Source organism: Nesoenas mayeri (genome assembly GCF_963082525.1).
Source record: "Nesoenas mayeri genome assembly, chromosome: 21".
NCBI lineage: Eukaryota > Metazoa > Chordata > Aves > Columbiformes > Columbidae > Nesoenas > Nesoenas mayeri.
In genome coordinates this window covers 2,268,282-2,290,113 of record NC_137571.1, presented here as the reverse complement: position 1 = coordinate 2,290,113, position 21,832 = coordinate 2,268,282, and the positions used below count along the sequence as shown (strand labels likewise).

The following is a 21,832-nucleotide window of genomic DNA, read 5'->3' as shown; positions in this document are numbered from 1 at the left end:
AGGAGCCTCTGATGCTGGACAGACATGCGCCTCCTGCTGCGCGGGGGCTTTGGGGTGGAACGAAACGCCTGGCAGCAGTGAAGCCACCGCGCGGCTGGACACCGTGTCCCTCTGCCAGCAGCACGGCTGAGTCTGGCAGCTCAACCCACCCAGACCTTCATCTTCCTCCCCACGGGGAGAAGGACACTGCTGTCACCATGTCAGGGCACAAAGACAATGCCATGCCTGGCAGGGCAGATAAATCAGTGTCACTTGGCTGCCTTGGGCTGGCTTCAGCTGAGTGACCCTTGGGACAATGACATTGGGGTAAGGGTTCTGGGGGGGGCTCAGGCTGGCAGGATGTGCCCCTACCTCCTCCAGTTTGGACAAAGTGGAGATGATGTCCCCACACATCATCAATGTGACCTCGCTGGGGTAAGGACTGTCCAAGAAGACGGTCAAAGAATCATTTTGGTTGGAAAAGCCCCTCAAGCTCATCGAGTCCAGCCATTAACCCACCCCAGCACTGCCCCATGTCCTGAGAACCTCATGTCCGTCTGTCCAGCCCTCCAGGGATGGTGACTCCAGCACTGCGCTGGGCAGCCTGTTCCAATGCCCCACAGCCCTTTGGGGAAGAAACTGTTCCTAAATCCAACCTCAACCTCCCCTGGTGCAACTTGAGGCCGTTTCCTCTCATCTTGTCACTTGCTACTTGGGAGAAGAGACCAACACCCTCCATGCTACAGTCTCCAGATGGGTGACAACCACCAGTTGCCACCCACCCAACCCAAAAGAGACATCTCTCTCTGGAGAGGTTTTGCCTCGGTTGTGTATAACTAGGCTGATTCCACCCTGTCCACCCTATGACCAAGGCAGCGAAGAGGTTTGCAGCAGGTCCTGCACGTTGAGCTCCCCATGGATCTCTTTGCACTCTGATGTTCTTGGTGCTTCCCAAGAGACACTGGACTTCATGCAAGATCTCCTCGCTCAGCTCACCAAACTCACTGTAGGTAAGCAGGTCCTGGGAGATGTACCTGGAGACCTCATCCCCATCACCTTTGGGCAGAGCTGAGGGTTCATGTGGACACCCCACCGTTCAGCTGAAAGGGTTAACGCAGAGGTGTCCCCATGTCCTCTCCTCCCCGGCTGCATGCAGGAATCAACCCTTGTCATCAAACAAGCCAAGCCCAGAGTCCAGCACTAGGGAGATGGAAATCCTGGCTGATGGTGGGTGCAAAGTGCAGATCTCTGCTACAACCACCTTCAAAATCTCCACTTCCAGCCTCTTCCTCCCCACCCCTAGTGATAATTTGTGTAAGAAACACTCATTTTATCAAAATACTCCTGACTTTTGGCTGTGGTGGAAGAGCCATGTAGCTCTTCACCCAGGTCATCTCTACAGGGAACCACCACAGCGGGAGGAAGCGGAGAACGTCCGGGTCCTTCCCGGGGGGGAACCGGAGGGGGTCCCGGACCTTTACGAGGGGGGGACCGGAGGCGGTCCCGGTCCTTGCCGGGTTTGAACCGGAGCGGGTCCCGGTGCTTCCCGGGGGAACCGCAGCCCGGCGGTGAGCGCGGCTCTTCCCCATGTCCCCGGCAGGCGGCAGCAGCGAGCCGCGGCTGCGGAGCCCGCACCGGCCCGGTCACCGGCCCGACCCCGGTACCGGCAGCCCCGGGCACCGCAGCCGCGGGAGACGAGGGACCGTGGGATGGGAGGTGCCGGGATGGGTGGACACGGAGAAGGAGGGACGGAGGGACAGAGGGAAGCTGGGATGAGGGGACACTGGAGCACAGGGACAGAGGGATGGAGGAGAGATGCAGGAACAGAGGGATGGAGGGACACAAGGACAGAGCGATGGGGGGTCACAGGAGTGGAGGAACTGAGGGATGCAAAGACAGAGGGATGGAGTGATGCAGAGACAGACAGAGGGATACAGAGACACAGAGATGGAGTGACTTAGAGACAGAAGGATGCAGGGAGAGAGGGACGCAGGGAGGGAGATACGGGGACATGGAGATGGGAGGACACAGAGATGTCAATTAGGAGCCTCTGGGGTGGAGAGTGCCAGAGGAAATTTGGGTGCCTCCAGGAAGGTGCGTGGGGAGGTGGGGGTTTTGTTCACGCCTTTCCCACATTGGAAATCCCAAGAGTGCCTCAGTTTCCCCGCTCATTTACAGCGTGGGAACTGGAGCAGGGTGTGACATCAGCAGCATCAGCAGGGTGTCAAGGGCACTGGGAACACCCTGTGCTGGACAGGATGGGGCCAACAGGCCACGTGGGCTGGCTCAGGTGCCATCCCCAACAGAGCCCAAAACACACCAGGCGCCCTGGCTCATCCCCACCCACAGAACCAGGCCGGGCTCCAGCCCCTCAGCACCATCGTGGGGGACACAGGGGGAGGGCGGCTTGTAGGGCTGGGAGCAAACCCACAGCACTGAGGGATCGGGACAAGGTGCTGGAGGGGCTGTGTGTTTGGATTTGGGGTTCCACACATGTGCTTGCATGTCCATGCTGGCTGGGATGGGGTGTGCATGCATGTGCATTTGTGTGTGTGCACACGGGTGCCCTTGTTTAAGGGGTGCACGTGTGTGTTGCACCCCTGTTGCAGCCCATGCACATTCATGCGTATATACATGTGCACACACGTGTTTTGGAGAACCACGTGTGCAGCTTGTACTTTGTTGTGAGTGCGTGTGCACACGTGTGCCTGCCAGAGCATGAGTGTGTGCACGTGTGCGCACCCTCACTGGGGTATGTATTCCTGCACCTATGTGTATAAGTGCACGCATGCACATGCAAATGCATGTGTGTGCATGTGTGCGTAAGCGTGCACAGGCACGTGTGTGGAGATGTGTGTGTGTAAGCATACGCAGGCATGTGTGCACACACGCACACATGTGCGCATCACGTGCACGCTCACACTAAGCACACGCCCATCCTGCAGCCTGCGAGCACCCCCACGCGCCCCGAGCCCACGCGTGAGCGCGCCCGGCCGTGCACGCCCGCCCAAGGCCACGCGTGTGAGCGCAGCATCCGTCCCAGCGAGGCGGCGGCCGCTGGCGGGGAGCCGGGGCGGCGGGGGGGCGGGGGGGCCCAGGCCTTGGCCGGGGCAGGCAGCGGGGAGGAGGAGGAGGAGGAGGGAAGTGCGGCTCAGACAGTGCGGCGCCAGCAAACACCTGCAAACAGCTCCGGGCACACAATGGCAAATACAGGTGGGGAACCGCGGCCTCCGTCAGCGCAACCGATTGCATCAGACTGCGGCTCTTGCCAAGAGGCGAGCGAGCGGGCCGGGCCGGCCACCGGCACAGCGACAGGGGACAGTGGCCTTTACCCGCCCCGGGGCTGTTTTTTTGCTCTACTCATCCTCTTTTTGCACCCATGATATGGAGTGGGGAAGATAAAAGTAAAGCCTAGTTTACTCAGATGGGGTGACCAGGGGCATTTCTTGCACTAAATCTGCCCTGCAAGGTAAATCTCAGTCCCAGCAGGGCAACAGCGGCTATTTTTAGTTGTGTTTTTCTACTTTTTCTTTCTTTTTTGTTTTGTTCTCTTTCCAACCAGGGTTTCCAAGCAAAAGCCTCGGCATCGCCCCAGCCCTGGCTGGGGGTCCGGGCAGGGTTTGTGCCCCCCGGCCATCCCCGGGGCCTGGGAACAGCGGGCGGGTTCCAGGAAAGGCGCCGGGATCCGTCTGCCCCGGGGAGGAGGCGATGGCCCCGGGAGCCGGCGCCAAACCCTCACCCTGCCAAGAACCAGAGCCCCCAGGGAGCCCCGGCCGAGGGAATCCCCCGCCCGACCCCCCAGCGAGGGGACGGGGACAGGGGCCACCTACGCTCCCTGGGGTTGGGAGTCCCCTTTTGCCTCCCCAGTGCCACGTCCATCCCAAAAGCCCCAGCAGAACTGGTTTCTCCCATCCCACCAGTGCCTGTCCCCACTGCTCCCAGTAACCCCAGCCCCAGCTGGCTCATTAACAGCTCCCATGGGTTCTCTCATCCCAGCTGGGGGACCCATCATGAGCTGGGGTGCTCACACTGCAGGGAGCCCCTTTTTGGCAGCTACTTAGACCCATCCCTGTCCCCCGGCTCATTCCTGGGGTGCTTTTCCCACTCACCCCAATTAAATCCCTTTGGCACATCACCGGCCCAGCTGGAGGACTCCAGCACTGGGGTGAGCTTGGGGACGCTCACCCCTAACCCGCCCCTCGCTTCCCCTCCCAAGCTAAAAGCCAGTGGAGACGGCAAAACCCTATTTTTAGCCACCAGTGCAGTTCCCAGAAGCAGCAGCTTCCAGCTGGACACCCTCACCTGCCTCCCACCGCGCTGGGACAGCCCCGTGTCACCCTGTCCCACCCCATCTATGGGTGCCAGAGGGTAACCTGCCCTCGGGGAGCCTGGGGACATCAAGCTGGGAGGCAGGAGGGATGTTCCCAGGGGTTCGTGATCCTGTTGGACCAGCTGTTGCTTTTCAGATGCACCACACGCTGCTTTTCCTTGGGGAAATGTCCACAGACAAGGGGTGCTTGGGGGTGCCAGCAGCACCCCAAACTCACCTTGGCCATTGCAGGGCCGGGGGCTGAAGCTGGTGCGTGCAGGGGAAGGTTTGATCCCCCTGTGCCCCAAGGTCCCTCCTGCCTTTCTCTTCCTTGCCTCCTCCTCCTCACATCTCACAGCCCCCGACCCGGCTCACCTGGATCCTGTAGCACCCCAGGGACACCCCAATACTGCAGGGTGAGCATCCACACCATGCCTGACTGAGCCTACAGCAGCAAAACCAGAGCCCGATGCAGGGAATGGAGCAGATGGTGCTACAGGTGGGAGGGTTTTAACCCCACGGAGAGCCCCCCCAGGCCTGACCCGAACTGCAGGCAGGGCCAGCACCTTCCCCAGGGAGCAGGATCCAGCCCAGCTGTGCTGCAGCCACGGGGCTCTGCAGCTGAGCCGGGGCCAAAGGGAAACCGCAGCATTTATCCAAGGGGAAAAGAAAGGCATTTCTGCTCCTAAAACCCCTTCCTCCGGGTGCTGCCCCCCTCCCAGCCCCGGGGGGGCCAGGCCAGGCAGGGCTGTGTGGTGTGGATGCCACCTGGGGAACTGCGAGGCTCAGAGCAGCCGTAATTAGAGCCAGGGCAGCTGCAGCCTAGAAACTCCCCTTCCCGCGAAGGGAGTATCCTGGGGGAGCAACATCACCCCTTCCAGCCCAAAAGAAGCTCAAATCCAGCCCAAGGGCACCAGTTGGCAGGTTTTGGGGATGTTTTTTGCAAGAGAGATAGTGGAAACCCGTGGAAAAAAGCATCTTCCCCCCCCTCCAAAGACCAGGGCTCCAGCTACATCTCCAGATGGTCCCCGGGGCTCGGCGGTGTCTTCACTCCTTCCATATCAGATAAGCAGAGCAGCACCCAAAATAGCTGGCAGACACCTCGGCCGGGAGTCGGCAGCCTAGGGTTAATTCCTCCCATACCTGAGCTGACATTTCAAAGCTATTAAACAATTAATGAGATTCCTACTGTAACCTTCAGCAAAAGGGTTCGGGGCTCCCACCCCCAGGGTGCTGCTCTCCCACCCGATGGGTGCATCCCACCCCCCTCCCCCAGCCCAGCGATGGGGAAAACGCATTCAAAACAAGCTTTTTTTTTTTATTACGTAAAAATGGTAACTTTTATAAAAAGTTTTTATAAAGCAAGTACAAAGCATGTTCGCAGAAATTCACCTTCCTGCACAAAAGGTACGAAAAGTTATACTCTAGTATAGAGCTCCACAATACACGAGGCCACGGCCCCAGAGAGTTTGGTTCATACTCGAGGATATCCCCTCCCTCCCCAAAACCCCCTAGTTCCCCCCTCCCACCCCATATTAAACACCTTTAAAAAAAGGACACGCTGCTATAATCCAAAAATATACAGACAACCGCCTCTTCATCAGTCTGTGATTAAAAGTGTCTCCTTTAGGTTCGGGTCCAAAAAGTCCAGTTGAAGCCGGGACGCTGCGCTCTGGGGGCGATGCTGGCGGTGTGAGCCGGGGGGGTCCCCGCCTGCGGTGCCCGGGGGGGGCTGGCGGGGCCGGTGAGGTCGCAGACATCCCGGCGCCACGGAGGAAGCTGCTATTTACCTCCGGCTGATAACGAACCAGGAACCGACACTCGCTGCCTGTTTGCTAATTGGCACCGGGAGGAGAGAGGAGAAAAGGGGGAGGAGGGAGAAAAAGGGGGGGGGGAAAGAGGGGAAAAAAAATCATTAGTGTTGTGGTAATTTTGGGTTTGGAGAGGGGGGTGTATTTGGGGGTCGGGAGCGCGTTGCAGCGGGGTTGGTGTCGGTCCCCTGAGGATGCTGGTGCTGGAGGGTGGGGGAGATTGGGGTGCGGGGAAATGGGGTGAACACTCACCTGATGGAGGAGCCGTTAGTGACACAAACTCCTCTCGTCTTTGGAGCAGAGTTCGGAGGCGAGCTCGGCCGCCTGCGGAGAGCGGGGACAAGGCTCAGGGCCACCCCGGCGACAGTCGGGGCCCATCCGTCCCTTCCCCCCCCGCCCCACCGCGCCGGGACCGGGCATCTCCCCGCCAAACAACCCCGCACAACCCCACATATCCCCCCGTCCAAGCCGACATATCCCCCTCCAGCCCAAAACAACCCTTACCTTAAGGGAGAACAGGGTGGCCTCGGAGGAGGGGTCCCGGCCCTTGACCCCCTCCTCCAGCACGATCTGGAGGTCGAAGATGTAGTCGATGACATGCTGCAGGATCTCCACCTGGCTCACCTTGGTCCCTTGCGGGATCCCCGGCACCAGCTCCCGCAGTTTGGAATAACAATCGTTCATATCGTACAGCAAGTTCATGGGCTCCTCCAGGGCCGGGCTCTTGTTGTTGCCCCCCCGGGCGATGGCCAGACTTTGCTCCGACAGGCAGCAAACGGCCTCGTAGCAGCTCCGGACGGACCGCACCGGGCTGATGGCTTTCATGGTGGGCTCAGAGCTCGGCTGGGGTGCAGGAGCAGCGGGGTGATGCCTGGATGCCTCGCTGGGGGCTCTGCTGGGACCTCCGAGTCCCGGGACCACCAAAGTTTGGACCACCGACCCCTGCGACCGTCACCCCTCGTACCCAAAACCCTTCAGACCCCGCTGGCGCGCTAAAGCGGGGGGAGCCCAGCGCTGCTCGTTATATAGGCAGCCCCGCGGGGCCCCGCCCCCCCATACAAATGAGCCCGGAGCCCCACCTCTTGTATGTAAATGAAGCGCTAAACCCCTCCCTTGCATCTAAATTAAGTGAGAGACCCCGCCTCCTCGCCCCCCCCCCCCCGCCTCCAATGACCCTTGGTGGCCGGGGTGGCCCCACGCGGGGGGGGGGGACACGCACAAAAACGACCATGCAGGTTTCTCACCCCACAGCCAGACCCCAACCCCCACCCTTGGCGGGGGGATTCCCCCCTAAACCCCCTGGACACCCCAAACCTCGTCCCCCCAAACTGCCCCCCCATCCCAGTGAGGCCCCCCTATTTTTAGGCAGGACGATGGGGCTTTTTATTCTGCCCCCCCCCCGCTTTTTACCGGGCGATCTCGTAAGGAAATTAGTGCCGCCCTGTTCCTCAATCCGCTTCTCATCTGACCTCCAGACTTTCTGGCGTCAGGAATTATCTTGTGACCAGCAGAAAAAAATTAATTGCGGTAAAACTGAGGTTAGGATGGAGAAACCAGATTTAGGTCAGTGCCTGCGAGGCCTGCAGGGTTTGGGTCGGGTGTTGTTTGGGGGGTTATTTTGTTTAGTTCTGTTTTGAGAGGGGGGAAGAGGAGATTTATAGGCAAGGGGGTTATTTCAGTAGAAGTGATGGGGAGGGATGAAGGCAACTCCCCCCCCCCCCTCAAGTCATCGCTGCTTCAAAAAGTCCACAGCTGGACTGATGTGGGGTGGCCGGTGCCCACGGGTGTCACGGCAGCGGGTGGCGGTGTCACATGGAAGGTCCTGGGGGGGTGACAGTCCCACAGCACCCAAATTGCAAATCCCTGTTAAAATCAAGTGGCAATGTCGTTCCCCCCCCCATCTCGTTCTGGGGGAATTTCCATAGGTTTTGGTCATGGGGGGGTGAATGCACGGAAGGGATGTTACAGCTGAGAGGGTGGGGGGCACCCTGGGACTCTGCCCGGGGGTCCCAGCTATTGGGGGGGGGGGGGGGGGGGGGGCAGAGACACCTGGACCGAATTACGTCTGCCCACAGCAGCAATTTATTCCAGATTTGCCCAAATCCCAGTTTGGTGGCGCTGGGGTTTATTTCCCTCCCCTGCACCCCCCCGGGGGTCTGGGGGCTGCGGGCCGGGGGGGCAGCCACCCCACCCCTCTCTGCTTCTCACCAGCCCCTAAAATCCCCTCAAAGCAGCATCCAGATACTGGGGTGTGTGTGTGCGTGTGTATTTTTTTCCCCCTTCTTTTATTCCCCCCCCCCCGCATTTCCTACGAGATCAGCTCCGTGTGAAGGGTGGCGGCTCGGGCAGAGCCATAATTACCCTCATTAACCTGCTGCGGGGCAAACTGCACCGAGCGGGACCCCTCCTGAAAGAGAAAAGTTAACATTCTAAAAATAAGAATAATTAAAAAACATAAAACATTAACAACTATTTTCAAACCACCCAAAAATGCTTTTTACCCTCTTAAAGGATCCCCCCCCATCCCCAAAGCGCTGAGCTACGACCCCGCATATTCCCATCCCCGACCCCCCCCCCCCCCCCATTTCCCAAGGGCGGGGGAGCTGGAAGGGCTGTTGAAGGGGGGGCGGCTTTTGTTTGCAGGGGGGTTTTTTGTTGGCGGCGGTTCCCACAGGCCCTGCCTGGGCGGCGGGACCCGCTGCCTTTGCCCAGCTGTGGCCCGGGCCCTCCAGCTGTGTTGATCTAACTCCCGGCCCCAGACAGCCTGGCGCCAGCGCCGCGCACGTCATGCATTCACACAGGGATGCGTGGCCAAGGCAACCCCCCCTTCCCAGCACCCCCTTCCCAGCACCCCCTCCCGTTCCACGGCCACGCCGCCCAATCAGCGCCGCTTCCAGATTTCGGGGGAAGCGATGGCAATTTTGGGGGTACCCCCCCGAGGGTGCGAGGTGGGAGCGAGGGGATATTTCCATCATCCCATCGCGGGTTTAAAGCACACCCCCCCTCCTCCGGGGGTCCTAAAGGGGGGGTCTGACACTTTTGGGGTGTCAAGGTGGGGTTTGGGGTGTCTTCACTCCCTTGGCTGTGGGGGGAGCGGATTTCTTGGCGCGGGGGAGGGAAAAGGGGGGAGGATGGGAGCGCGAATGCTGCGGAGCGCGATGATTTCATGGCGAAAAGGGCCCACACTGGGTGTTCTATTAAATCATTTAAAAAAGAAAGGAGGAGAAGGAGCCGGGTTTACCCAGCCCGGTGAGCCCCCCCAGAGCCTCCCCATGTCCCCCGGGGGGTGTCCGTGTGTCTCTCCCGTGGCTCCCAACCTTTCCCCCTTTCCCGGAGTCGTTAATCCCGTGCAATTTGCCTCCGCACTGCAAATGTATCTGCGGCCATCCCCGTGGCTCACCGTGCTCTGGGGGGTTCACAAGCAGCTGCCCCCCTCCCACCGCCCCCAAAAATCTACCCCTCAGGCTTGGGTTTGGTTTGAGAGATATATATGTGTATATATATATATATATATTTATTTTTTTAAATTTTTTTTATTTTCCTGAAATAAGTCGCACAGGTGGCAGGATGTGCAGGACGTAAAGCGGGGTGGAAAGGGCCGGATTCAGCCCGGCTGCTGCGGGGCAGGGAGGGCGAGCGCGGGGGTCCTGGTGCTCCCGAGGGGACTTCGCCGGCTTTTTGGGGGGGAATTTCTTGTGTTTTGGAAGCCAGAGGCTGCCTGGAAGCGCCGGCTGCAGGGAAGGGATCTGGACGGGAGAGGGGAGGAACGAAGACGTGGCAGAGCGCCCGAGGCAGCTACAAAGGGAAGGGCTCTTCCCCAGGGGTCAGCTGGATTTGCTTTCAGGATAGGGCTAGGGTATAAATCCCATCTCCCTGGGATGTTTGGAGGCCCTCGGGATCCTTCGGGACTGAGGGAAGCTGAGGGACCCAGCTGGGAGCCGGAGCTCAGGGCAATTGCTTTAATGCATCGACTTTTGCCCAGCCTGGGCACCCACCTGGCACGGGTGTGATCCGAAGGAGTTCTGGCGCTAGAGAAGAAATCCAGATGGATGCTCGGGGGAAAAAGGGGATTCTGGCTTCTTAAATCTGAAATCTCCTTCCCACCTCGTCCCCGGGGCCGTAGCCACTATGGGGAGCGCGGGTGAGGTTTGGGGACCGCGCTGCTCCCCAGGGCACCGGCTCTCCCAGCACCCCAATTCACACCGGGACCAAGTGCTCCGGGGTGGGCGTTGCATTTGGGACAGGCAGGGTGGGTGTCACAGTCCCACTCTGGCTGTTGGCCACAGGGAGGATGTGCCAAAAGGCCCCAGTGTGGTTTGCCAAACCCACCCTGGGCTACTGCGTCCCAGCCCAGATTTGGGGTGTTCTGGGATAAACGGGGATTCAAAATGGGAGCTGCCAGACTTGGGTGGACGTACATCAGTGAGACGTGCGGGCAGCGCGGCGTGGGACGGAGCCCGGCCCTGGCTGCTCACCCTGCCCCGTGCCTCAGTTTACCCCTTCGCCCAGCGCAGGGACACAGCGCGGGCGCCAGACGGCACTGGGGGCTCCGATCTGGGCTGTGCACAGCGCTGGATGTGCGGGGACACGGGGAGGAAACTGTGAGGGACCAAGGAGCAGCACTTTTGGGAGCTGCACCCAAAAAGGGGCAGTAAATCCCCCCCGACCCCCGAGCCCTGTCACTAGGAGACTGGATCTGGCCCTGGGGAATGTGCAGCTGTTAGTGCAGGGGATTAGCCCTGGGGACCCCGAGGCAGGGACTCAGCACCCTGCCCTGCAGCTGCCCAAAGGAGCCCGGCCCCACTGCCTGGGCCTGCGGGCAGCGCCCAGCACCACGGGGATGTCATTAGGGGCCAGAGTGAACATGGGGAGACGATACCTCTTTCCAGAGGTAGGAGAGGAGCACACACATCCCTCTGGAGTGGAGCCACGACCCAAGGCCTTGGCCAGCTGCACAGCCTGACCAGTAGCCAGCAGCCGTGCCTCAGTTTCCCCAGGCCCCCTCCTCTCCGGAGCCCAGCCAGGATCGGGGCTCTGGCTCCATCTGCACCCCCGCAGCACCGGCAGGGCCAGAGGGGACCGCGGCTTCCCCTGAGGAAGAGGAGCTGCCTCTCCGGGGAAAACCCCGCGCACCCCAGCTCCCCAGAAGGGAGAGACCAGGAGATTCAGAGCATCCCCAGTTGGTACCAGCCATGGGGGCAGCGGGGCCGGGGTCCCGCAGACCTGGGGGGCGTCGGGCGGGCGCAGCGGCCGTTCCCAGCGCCGGGATTCTCCGCAGCTGCTTCCTGCCGCCCTATCTCACGGGCGCATCTGGGGGAGCCGGGAGCAGCCACCCCCCCCAGCGCTTCCTGCGCTGCCCTCCCAGCCTCGGCCACCGTTCTCACGGCCTCCCCCCAAGGCCGGCCGCAGCCCCTGCTCCCCCACCATTGCCCACCCGGGCAGGACACTGCAGCAGCCTTCCGTGCCACATCTACACCCCTTGATGCTTTCAGGACATCCTCAGTGCTATGGGGGGGCTGGAGCATCACCCCCCGCGTTACCCCCACGGGGCCAAGGGCAACCATGGGGTAAGGACACCTTGTGACACGCGACCCCTCCCCACTCACACAGCCCTGGGAGGGGTCCATGGGCAGCAGGGGGGTTGCCAAGGTGCTGCACTCGCAATTTGGTACTCAGCCCCCCCTTGCTCTGTTCCCTTCTCCCTCTACCCCTTTGCTTTCCCCCCCATTGCATCCACCACTTTCCCTGCACAAAGAGGAGGAGGATGGGGCTGGGGGGTGCAAAGGCCACAGGTGTGAACATCCCCAGGTGTGGGGACACGGGTGACTCAGAGGAGCCCGGGCCCCGCTGCCACCACCGGGGTGGCAAGCGAAGGGCCTCCCACCTCCCACGCCATCCTCCCGCGGCGGCAGGGGCAGCGGCACCCAAAACCGGCACCGCCTTCCCACCCCCCGCTGGCGCTCCAGCCCGGGGTGATGTGGAGAGGGGAAACTGAGGCACGGGGATGGAGAGCCCAGCCAGGGTTTATGCAGGTTGGCAGGTCCCAAGAGGGGTTTGCTGCTCCCCACCAGCCCCCCCTCAAATCCCTCCCTTTCTCAGCCCCCCAGATTCCTCCCCCCAGGTCCTGCGGCGCTGCAGGATGTGGCTTTGCCAGGCTGCCTCGTTACACCCAGAGACCGTTACAACTCATCGCACCCCCCGCCCTGCACTGCCCAGCCCCAAATCGCACCGTCCCCTGCAAAACCACCCCCAGAAAACCTGACTCCCCCCACCCAGCACCCTGAACCCCCCAGGCCCCCCCAAACATGACACAAACTCCCAGCCCAGCTGTCTGTCCCCACGACCCCCGGCACAGCCGGAAAGCCGTGTCCCACGGCATCGCGTGGAACAGCCCCCCCACGGAAAAACGCGGGGCGGGGGGGAGCGGGAAGATGCTTTATCGCGGCCCCCATCAGCCCCTAATAAGGCAGCTTTATTTTTAGCGAAGGTGAAAGCCAGAGCAACCAGCTCAAGAGCTTTTTCCACTCACATCTGCATTTGTACAATTTGGGTTTCCTGTCGCGGTTTCGGCGCTTTTCAAACCTGCCCCGAATTGTTATTTTGTTCGCTCGGTGAAGAGCCCTGCAGATACTTCTCCCCCAGCTCGGTATAAGTGATGCGGGAGCATCCCCTCCCCGGCCTCGTTCACCCGCCCCCGTCACCCGCTTTCTTGGAACGGGACCCGAGCGTCCCCGTGGGGTTCGGGTGCTGGACCACGTTCTTCTTCCAGCCCTGGGCCATCCCTGGGTCATTTCCAGCCCCGATGTGGGGGAGCAAACGCTTTTCAGACCCTGAGTGGGGAAACCGAGGCAGGGAGGGGGTCAGTGCCAGGGTTTGGGGATGGGGAGCCCCATCTTGGCACCCCAGGGGGTCCCCCAAACTCCCATCACCCCTCCCCTAAAATCCAACCCGACCCAAAGGGTCTGTCCCCATTGCAGGTCCTCCTTGTGCCCCCCACCTCCCAGCACCTTGGGGACAGATCCCGCTTCCCTCTGCTCTTCCCTGTCCCTTAACTCCTGTCTTGGTCCTGTCCTCTGACTCCAACAGCTGGTGATTTTTACATATATATATATATATATATACACACACGTGTATATATATATACACACATACATATATATACGTATATATATATATAAGAAAACAGCCCACAAATGCTCAGGTTTGGGCACCCATGGTGGGACTTCACGGGGAGCAGTTGGCTGGGACAGGGATGAGGAGAATGAGGAGGATGCTGGGTGCGAGGCTGAAGGCCAGTGTCCCCTGTCCCGTCCCCAGGTCTCGTTCCCCCCTGACGCAGGGGGGCAGCAGGCGGGACCAGGTGCCGCTGCCGACCCGCGCTCGCCTGCTCCCGGCTTTAGTTATTTTGTTCACCCTCTATTGACCCAGAGATCTTCACTTTCTAAAACCTGTTCCCGTGTCCCCCCGCAGGGTCAGGGACGAGCCCCCGCCCGCTCCCCTCACACCCTGTGACACGGGACACGGTGGCAGGTCGAGGGGACACCTGGCACCCGGGTGGGATGTCAGCGCTGGCCACGGGGGGTGGGGAGGCTCCGAACATGCGGCACCTGCAGCACCCATGGGCTCCCCGGGGCCCTGTCCCCCTCCCCCCGCCCCAAGCTGCATCTTGGTTCTCCACTTTCACTCACCCTTGACAACCTTTCTGGGGAGGTTTCAGCTTTATTTTCATTTCTCGACAGTCTTTTGGCTGTAAATCCACCAAGCGCAGCCCACAGATCCGCCTGTGCTGGGGACAGCGAGTCAGAGACGCCCCTGCCCTGGTGGGGGACATCATGACACCCCAAAACATCCCCTGCCCGCCCCGGCCACCTCCAGGGCCGCCAGCAGAGCCCCCACAGCTGCTCTCCCTTTGCCTCCCAGCACACACCTGGGGCCAGTTCAGCTCTAACCAGGCTCACGGGGCCATTGACCCTTTGGGAGCCAGCCCAGGACACCCCTGTCCCTCCCGGGGTGTCCGTCATCACTGTCACTGCAGTCAGGGCAAGGGAGCAGGGGGGAACGTGCTCCGCAAATCCCACCTGCTCGGGGCAGGGGCACAGGTCTGGGGACACAGGGGACACGAGGGATGTGACCTGGGGACAGGTGACAGGAGGGGGCCCAGGGCGTCCCCCAAGGGCGAGAGTCCCACAAAGTGTCGTCCCCGCCTCCATGATGTATGTACATGTACCTACATGTGCTGTGGGTACCTGGATGTGCTGTATGTCTCTGTGCACACACGTGTGTATGTGAGCTGTATGTCCTTGTCCGTGCATGTATTTGACCTGTACAGCCCTGTGCACATATGTACATGTGTGTATGTGAGCTGTATGCCCCTGGGCATGTATGTGCATGTATGTATGCACGTGCTGCATGTTCCTGTGCATGCACATACCTATATGTCCCTGTGTGTGCTGCATGACCCTGTGCATGCATGTACATGTATGTTTGTATGTCATTGTGCATGTATGTACATACATGTGTATGCGAGCTCTATGTCCCTGTGTGTGTATGCACACGTGTACTGTATGTTCCTGTGCATGCAGGTACATGTATGTGCTTGTGCAGGTGTGTACATGTATGTATGTGAGCTGTATGTCCCTGTGCATGCACATGCACGTGTCCTCTGTCCCCGCATGTCACACACACCTGTACAGGCCGCACGGGCCGCGTTTCCTCGTGCGCACCCAAGTACCGTATGTACCGTATGTACCGTATATACGCGCACAATTTCTGGGTCGCCGCTGCCCCCTGGCGGGAGAGAGCGGGCGCAGCCCTGCACTGCCCCCTGGCGGGAGAGAGCGGGGCTGCAGCCCCGCCGCCAGCGGCCCCACGGGCACGGGCATCGCGGACCGCCAGCCCCACGGACCCTGCTCCCCCTCGCCAGACCATCATCTCCTCTTGCTCCAGGAGCCCCCCAGCCCCCCACCGCCCCGGGGCAGAGCCATGGGCACAGCAAGCCCCACGCAGGGCACACGGGGATCCCTCCACATCCCAGCCAGCTTCTCCCCCAGCACCAAGGGGCGGACATGCCAATGACTCTCTCTTGGGGCCAGTTTGGGGTTCAGCCCCCTCCAGACCCGGACTCTGGGGCTGCAGGGGAACCCACAGCCGCTTCCCCGCTCCGGCGGCTCGTCCTTACCTTGTGTGCGGTCCTGGTTCTCCAAGAAGACTCTGAGAAGCCCCTCGTAGCTGATCCTCTGGGGATCGGTAAGCCCCTCACCGCGGCCTCCTGCCCCTCAGCCCCCGCTGCCCGGGCCGGGGGGACCAGGACCCGATGCGCCCGCCCGCCGGAGCTGAGACCCGGCAAATGGGTGAGACTCGAGCAAGGCAGGAGAGCGGGCTGGGCTGAACGGAGGGCGCTGGGCACGGAGGGGCTGCAGCACCCACCCACCCCAGGGCCCCCCCAGACCACGTTCCCATGTGCCTGGTGGGGAGGGGATGCCCGAGTCCTCCCCTGCACTGGGATAAATCCCCGGCTGGAGGCAGCAGCCGGTTTAATATTTCCTGCAGACAGATAATCCCCTGCAAAATGTCTCTCTGGCTAAGCCGGGCAGGCGGCTGTGCGGGCGGGGGGGCTGGGGAGGGGGACAAGGGGGGAACCAGCATCTGACAGCGAGCCAGGACAGGGGCTGCAGGACACTCACCAAAAATCGCCATCTGCATCTCCACTGGGAACAGTGGGAGCGTGGGGTTCCCGTTGGTGACGTGGTGGCTGTGTTGGGGACACAGCGTCGCGACCCCCCAGCCTGTCCCAAACTACAGCTGCCTCTGCCCTGTGTCCCCTGCAGCTCCTCGGCCCGCCCGGCCCCGGCCCGTGTCCCCTATGGCCACCCTGACCCTAAAGCCCCGGGGGTGCCGGGGGCTCCGCAGAGCCGGGCCCGGTCCGCCCCCAGCCCCGCGCCCCAACCGGCCCGTGCCGGCGTGTCCGCGGGGTTTAACCTCGATCTGAGCCGAAAAGTAGCGCCCCCACCCCCCACCCCCCGGGCCACAACCAGCGACTCGCCAGGAGCCAACAAGCACAACAAGCCGCTACCCAGGTGACAGCCCGACTGCCCCCCCGGATCCACCCCAGCCGATCCCATCCCCTCCCGCCCCATCTCGCCCCACCCCGCTGGCCCGGCCCCAGGCAGGTGAAAAGGGGTGATCCGGAGGGGACACAGAGACACCCAGAGTCCCCCCATCGCTCCGTGCCCCTATTTCCCCGGGGGCTCCCGCACTCCCGAGCCGAGCAGGGAAGGGTTAACCCCACACGCACAGGCGGGGGGGACACACATACACCCCCCAGCCCGGCGGTGGCCTCATTCTGCCTGGGGAGGTGACAACGCCGGTGGCACGTCCCCATCACCGGGTCTGCCTGCGGTGCCCTTCAGCCTCCTCCTCCTCCTCCTCTCCGGAGCCCCGCGGGCAACGAGGTAACGGCGGGGGGGCACGTACCGATGGACGCTCCCGGCGGGGGGGGACATGGCGCTGTGGGATCCGCTGGGTGGCTGGGGGGGGGGTGTCCCGGGTGTCCCCCTCGAGCACCCGGTGGGGGGAAGGGGGTGAAGGGGAGGGGCCTGCAAGGAATTTCACCCTCCAGGGCTGGCGGAATATTTGCGCTGAAAAAAATCTGCCCCCCCCCCCCCCTCCCCCCCCAAGAAAAAATCACGGGTGGAAAGTGAGATTTATTGGCAGCACTTGGGATGGACCCAGGGGATGTGGGGGGAAAAGGACCGACCCCCCCCACCCCAAACCTGCCCCTTCCCCGCATGGCATCAGCCTGAGGATGGAGACAGGACCCAGTCGGGGGGGGGGACACGTTACCTGTGCTGAGTCGGTGAGGCCTCGACTGCCCCTTCCCCTTGGGACCCAGTCCTGGCGGGGAGGAGGGTCCAGCCCATAGGATGGGAATTTGAGGCAATTTCAACTATTTTGATGCTAAATGCACCATAGAAATACAGCAGATGAGGTTTTGTTGGGTTTTAACCCCCTCCCACAGCCCCTGAGGACCAGTGTACCAAAACCCACCTGAAGGCGCCCAGATTCCCCCTGTGTTAGCTGATATTCCACGATCGCCCCCCGCCCGGCAACCGAGCAGTCCACAGCCCCCCCAAATCCCAAATCCCCCCCGGACTGATCTGCTGGGCAGTTTAAGTCTGTAGGAAGAGCCCCCCGGGTTTCCGTGGCTCTGGTGAAAGCCGGGGGAGGCGAGGACGGCTGGGGGGGCAGGATTTGCTTTTGTCTCATTCAAGAAGAGCTGTCCCGGCGCTGGATCCCACACGGGGGGGTCAGGCGGCCACCCCCAGCCAGCCCTGACGGATGGGGCCAGATCGGGGGGTGCAGCCCCCCATCTCACCCTGGCACCACAGCCATGCAGGGGGGTTCATATAGGGCTGCTACAGTTCTCCTATAGGGATGAGGTCTGCAGGGGGCTGTGGGTGCACCTGGGTTTCTATAGGGACAGAGGGGCAAGCAGCCCTCACCCCCAAATCTGTTGTGACTGTTGTTCCCCCAGTGCCAGCTGGGGGGCGGGACCCCAGCATGGGGGTAAATAGGGATCCCAGGGGGTGATGAGGGCTTGCAGATGGAACACGGACGCCCCCTCGCCGCTGTGTGCCCCCCACTATCAGCCCCATGTTTCGTGTTCACCGCGGATCTTGATTTGGCGTCACACAACTAAGGCACGTGGTGAATGCCAAAGGGGGGCGGCCCAGGCTGGGGGTGCACTCGCCAAAGGAGGAGTGCAGAGATGCCAAAACGCCCGAGCGGCCGCAACCCCATCGCCACGGGCCGGTAAGGGACCTCCAGCCCTCCTGCCCCCCCTGGACCTCTCCCCATTTCCCCCCAACTCTCTGAAACCCCATTTCCACTCCTGCTCCCCAAACCCCACCAGCTGCCCCCACCCCTGTCCCCTCCCACCCGAGACCATCAGGGCACAGCAGGATCCCCCAGCTGCCCCAAGGGTCAGAGAGGGGGTGTAAGCCCAGGACACCCCAAATTCCACCCAGAGCCCCCACCCTTGGCCATTCCCAGATTTTCCCTCTCCAGGAGCTGCTGCCTCCAGGGGTGCTGGAGCTGATGGGTGTGGGACACGGAGAGGGACATTTTGGAGGAAGAGAGCAGCCAAAAGCCCTTTAATGAGCCTTTGTTAGTGGAGGAAGAGGAGGAAGAGGAGGAAGAGGAGGAAGAGGAGCGACCCAGCTGCACCCAGTGAGCCGGAGCACTGTGGAGGCATCGGCCCAGTCCCAACACCAGAATTCCAGCCCAGCTGCTCCTGCCTCACGGGACACAAGACGCGGCGACGGCTCCGGGTCTTTGTCACGCACCCTGTGCCCCAGCACTGGGCACAGACCTGCAGCCGCAGCCCCGAGCGGCCGCTCCAGCCGCATGTTCTCGACGGACACATTTTACAGAGTCACAGTCATTTAGGCTGGAAAACACCTTTGGGATCGAGTCCAGCCATCCAGGGACGGCGACTCAACCACATCCCTTGCGCTCGATAACCCTTGGGAGTATAAAGGAAATAATCTAGACCCCAAATCTAAACCTGGAGCTACTTGAGGCCATCTCCTCCCATTCTGTCACTTTGGAATGATCCCAAATGTCATTTTGACTCTTGCTCAAAAAGCAAAATGTATGAGCGGTGGCGCACAGGAGCCCTCGCGCGGCGTCCCAGCTCCGCTCCCACCGCTGCGCCGACGCAGGGATTTTGTTTTTGCTTTTCAGATTTCAAGCCTTGAGAGTCCACGTTTTCCAGCTTCACCCCCTGCCCCATCACAGGGACACGCGGGAATTTCCCTTTTCCAAGTGAGGCATTGACACAGTCTCCACAGCATCCTCACAGCTGAACTGAGGGACTGCGGCTGGATGAGCAAGGTGGAGTGTGAACTGGTGAAGGGAAGAAGCCAGAGAGTCGTGGTCAATGGGGCAGAGTCAGGTGAGGCCTGGATCCAGTGCAGTGCCTCAGGGGCAGTGCTGGGGCCAGTATTATTCAATATATTCATCAATGATTTGGATGAGGGAATAGAGTGACTGTCAGCAAGTTTGCTGGTGACACCAAGCTGGGAGGAGTGGCTGACACTGGAAGCTGTGCTGCCATCAGAGACCTGGACAGGCTGGAGAGCTGGGCGGGGAGAAATGTAATGAAATAGAACAAGGGCAAGTGTAGAGTCTTGAATCTGGGCAGGAACAACCCCAGGTTCCAGTGTAAGTTGGGGAATGACCTATTAGAGAGCAGCATAGGGGAAAGGGACCTGGGGGTCCTGGGGACAGCAGGGTGACCATGAGCCAGCACTGGGCCCTTGTGGCCAGGAAGCCAATGGGACCTGGGGTGGGTTAGAAGGGGATGGTCAGTAGGTCAGAGAGGTTCTCCTGCCCCTCTGCTCTGCCCTGGGGAGACCACACCTGGAATCTTGTGTCCAGCTGTGGCCCCTCAGTTCCAGCAGGACAGGGAACTGCTGCAGAGAGTCCAGCGCAGCCACCAAGATGCTGCAGGGAGTGGAGCATCTCCCGTGTGAGGAAAGGCTGAGGGAGCTGGGGCTCTGGAGCTGGACAAGAGGACACTGAGGGGGGACTCATTGCTGGGGATCAATATGGAAAGGGGCAGTGTCAGGAGGATGGAGCCAGGCTCTGCTGGTGACAACCAGGGACAGGACAAGGGGCAGTGGGTGCAAACTGGAACACAGGAGGTTCCACTCGAATATGAGAAGCAACTTGTTGGGGTGAGGGTGGCAGAGCCTGGCCCAGGCTGCCCAGGGGGTTGTGGAGTCTCCTTCTGTGCAGACATTCCAACCCGCCTGGACACCTTCCTGTGTAACCTCATCTGGGTGTTCCTGCTCCATGGGGGGATTGCACTGGATGAGCTTTCCAGGTCCCTTCAACCCCTGACATTGTGTGATAAGCAGGAGCAGAGATGATGTGCACACACGACACCCCCCTCCAAACTGCCCCTTCCCCACACAGCTCAGGGAACTCTGCAAATATTTTTGTGGGAGATTTGAGGGATCAAACCCAGCAGCAATAAACACCATTTTGCCGTTCCCTGCGCCACGTGCACAGGGACAGTGCTCAGTGGAAGGGTTGGGGCTGCTTTTGACACACTGAAAGCAAAACCTTCTCAGCTGTACTCAAAAATCCCCATTTTTGCCCCAGTTTAGAGCAGAACAAACCCAGACCAGACGGTTCCCCTGGTCCTGCCTTCCAGCATCCTCAGGAGGTTCAGCAGAAGCAGTGACCTCAAAGACATGCATCAACACCCACTTTATGCCCCAGCTCCAACCTATTCCTTCTTTCCAGAACTATTTCTCCTCTTTTCAAAAGAAACCCCCTCCTAATATTTAACATTAAGCTAAATTTTGTTGTTATCCCCTCCATTGCCCTCCAGAAGCCCCACAGGTCTCTCAGCACAACAGCAGCGCAGCCAGGCAGAGATCTACACAACTACCTACTTTTCCTCTCCCCTCTCCATTTTGGGGTGAACCGGGGCTGTTCCAGGTCCCCCCAAAGCTGGGCTCCCACTCCCACGCTTTGCCTTCAAAGACAGAGAAAAAAGCGCATTTTAGGTCTCAAGCAGCTAAACACAAGGGGAAATTGAAGCTGCAGGACTAGACATGATCTACGACCTGTGATTAAAGCGACTGCACGGTTGTTTTCTTACATAATCGCAGGTAAAACACCTGAAACATCTGGAATATTGTGGCTTTCAAACTGCACCTTCCTGCTCTGCTCCTGTTCTTCCTGGGTCGCTGCTTGGAAACCGCGCCAGCTTTTTTTTACTCAAAATTAAGGTTTTTCTTGAAATCCGAATTGTTTAATTTGGGCCTTTAAGCAAGTGGAACTTTCTGCCCGTGCTTCCTCCCGCCTGGGGGTTTTATGCTCTGAAAACACACGGGGACAGCAGCGAATTGGGGTTCTGGGGCAGCTCCGGGGCAACACGAGGCCACAGCCCCAAAGAGCTGGGAGGGCAGAAATGCTCCAGAAAACATCCCAATGAAAAGTGACTGATTTGTGCTTTTGACACCCAGCCAAACCCCATCCCGGGGCCTCACCCGCATGGACTGGGCTCCTCGGAGCCGGGCTTGTGCCTTTGCTTTTCAGAAACAGGGAATCATTTTAAAAAATACATTTAAAAGACCAGACTTTCCAGTGAGTGCACGGCACAGTTGGCTGGGTCCACGGCGAGCCCATGGCACAGCTGGCTGGGTCCACGGTGAGCGCACGGCACAGCTGGCTGGGTCCACGGAGAGTGCACGGCACAGCTGGCTGGGTCCACGGTGAGCCCATGGCACAGCTGGCTGGGTCCACGGTGAGCGCACGGCACAGCTGGCTGGGCCCATGGCGAGCGCATGGCACAGCTGGCTGGGTCCATGGTGAGCGCACGGCACAGCTGGCTGGGTCCATGGTGAGCGCACGGCACAGCTGGCTGGGTCCACGGTGAGCGCACGGCACAGCTGGCTGGGTCCACGGTGAGCCCATGGCACAGCTGGCTGGGTCCACGGTGAGCGCATGGCACAGCTGGCTGGGTCCATGGTGAGCGCACGGCACAGCTGGCTGGGTCCACGCTCCCCGACTGCGCTTTAATAGTCATTTTCAAGATAGCACGATTTTCCTCGTTAAGCACAGACAATCAAAGCGCTGTTACTGCCTCAGCCGGGAGATCCATTTGTGGCTTTTCTGTTCCCTCCCAACTGCCAAAACCAGAAAAACCTAGATTTCC

The 21,832-nt window shown here is 60.6% G+C and overlaps 1 protein-coding gene across 1 annotated transcript; it reads right to left on the bottom strand.

The window, feature by feature from the left end:
- Nucleotides 1-5,834: 5,834 nt before the first annotated feature.
- ID3 (inhibitor of DNA binding 3) lies at nucleotides 5,835-7,042 on the bottom strand. The gene is made up of 3 exons (XM_080357530.1): nucleotides 6,604-7,042; nucleotides 6,352-6,423; nucleotides 5,835-6,123 (listed from the first exon to the last, which is right to left on the bottom strand). The coding sequence occupies exons 1-2, from the start codon at nucleotides 6,922-6,924 to the stop codon at nucleotides 6,367-6,369; spliced, it is 378 nt and encodes a 125-aa protein (XP_080213656.1). The 5' UTR covers nucleotides 6,925-7,042; the 3' UTR covers nucleotides 5,835-6,123; nucleotides 6,352-6,366.
- Between the last annotated feature and the right edge of the window lie 14,790 nt (nucleotides 7,043-21,832).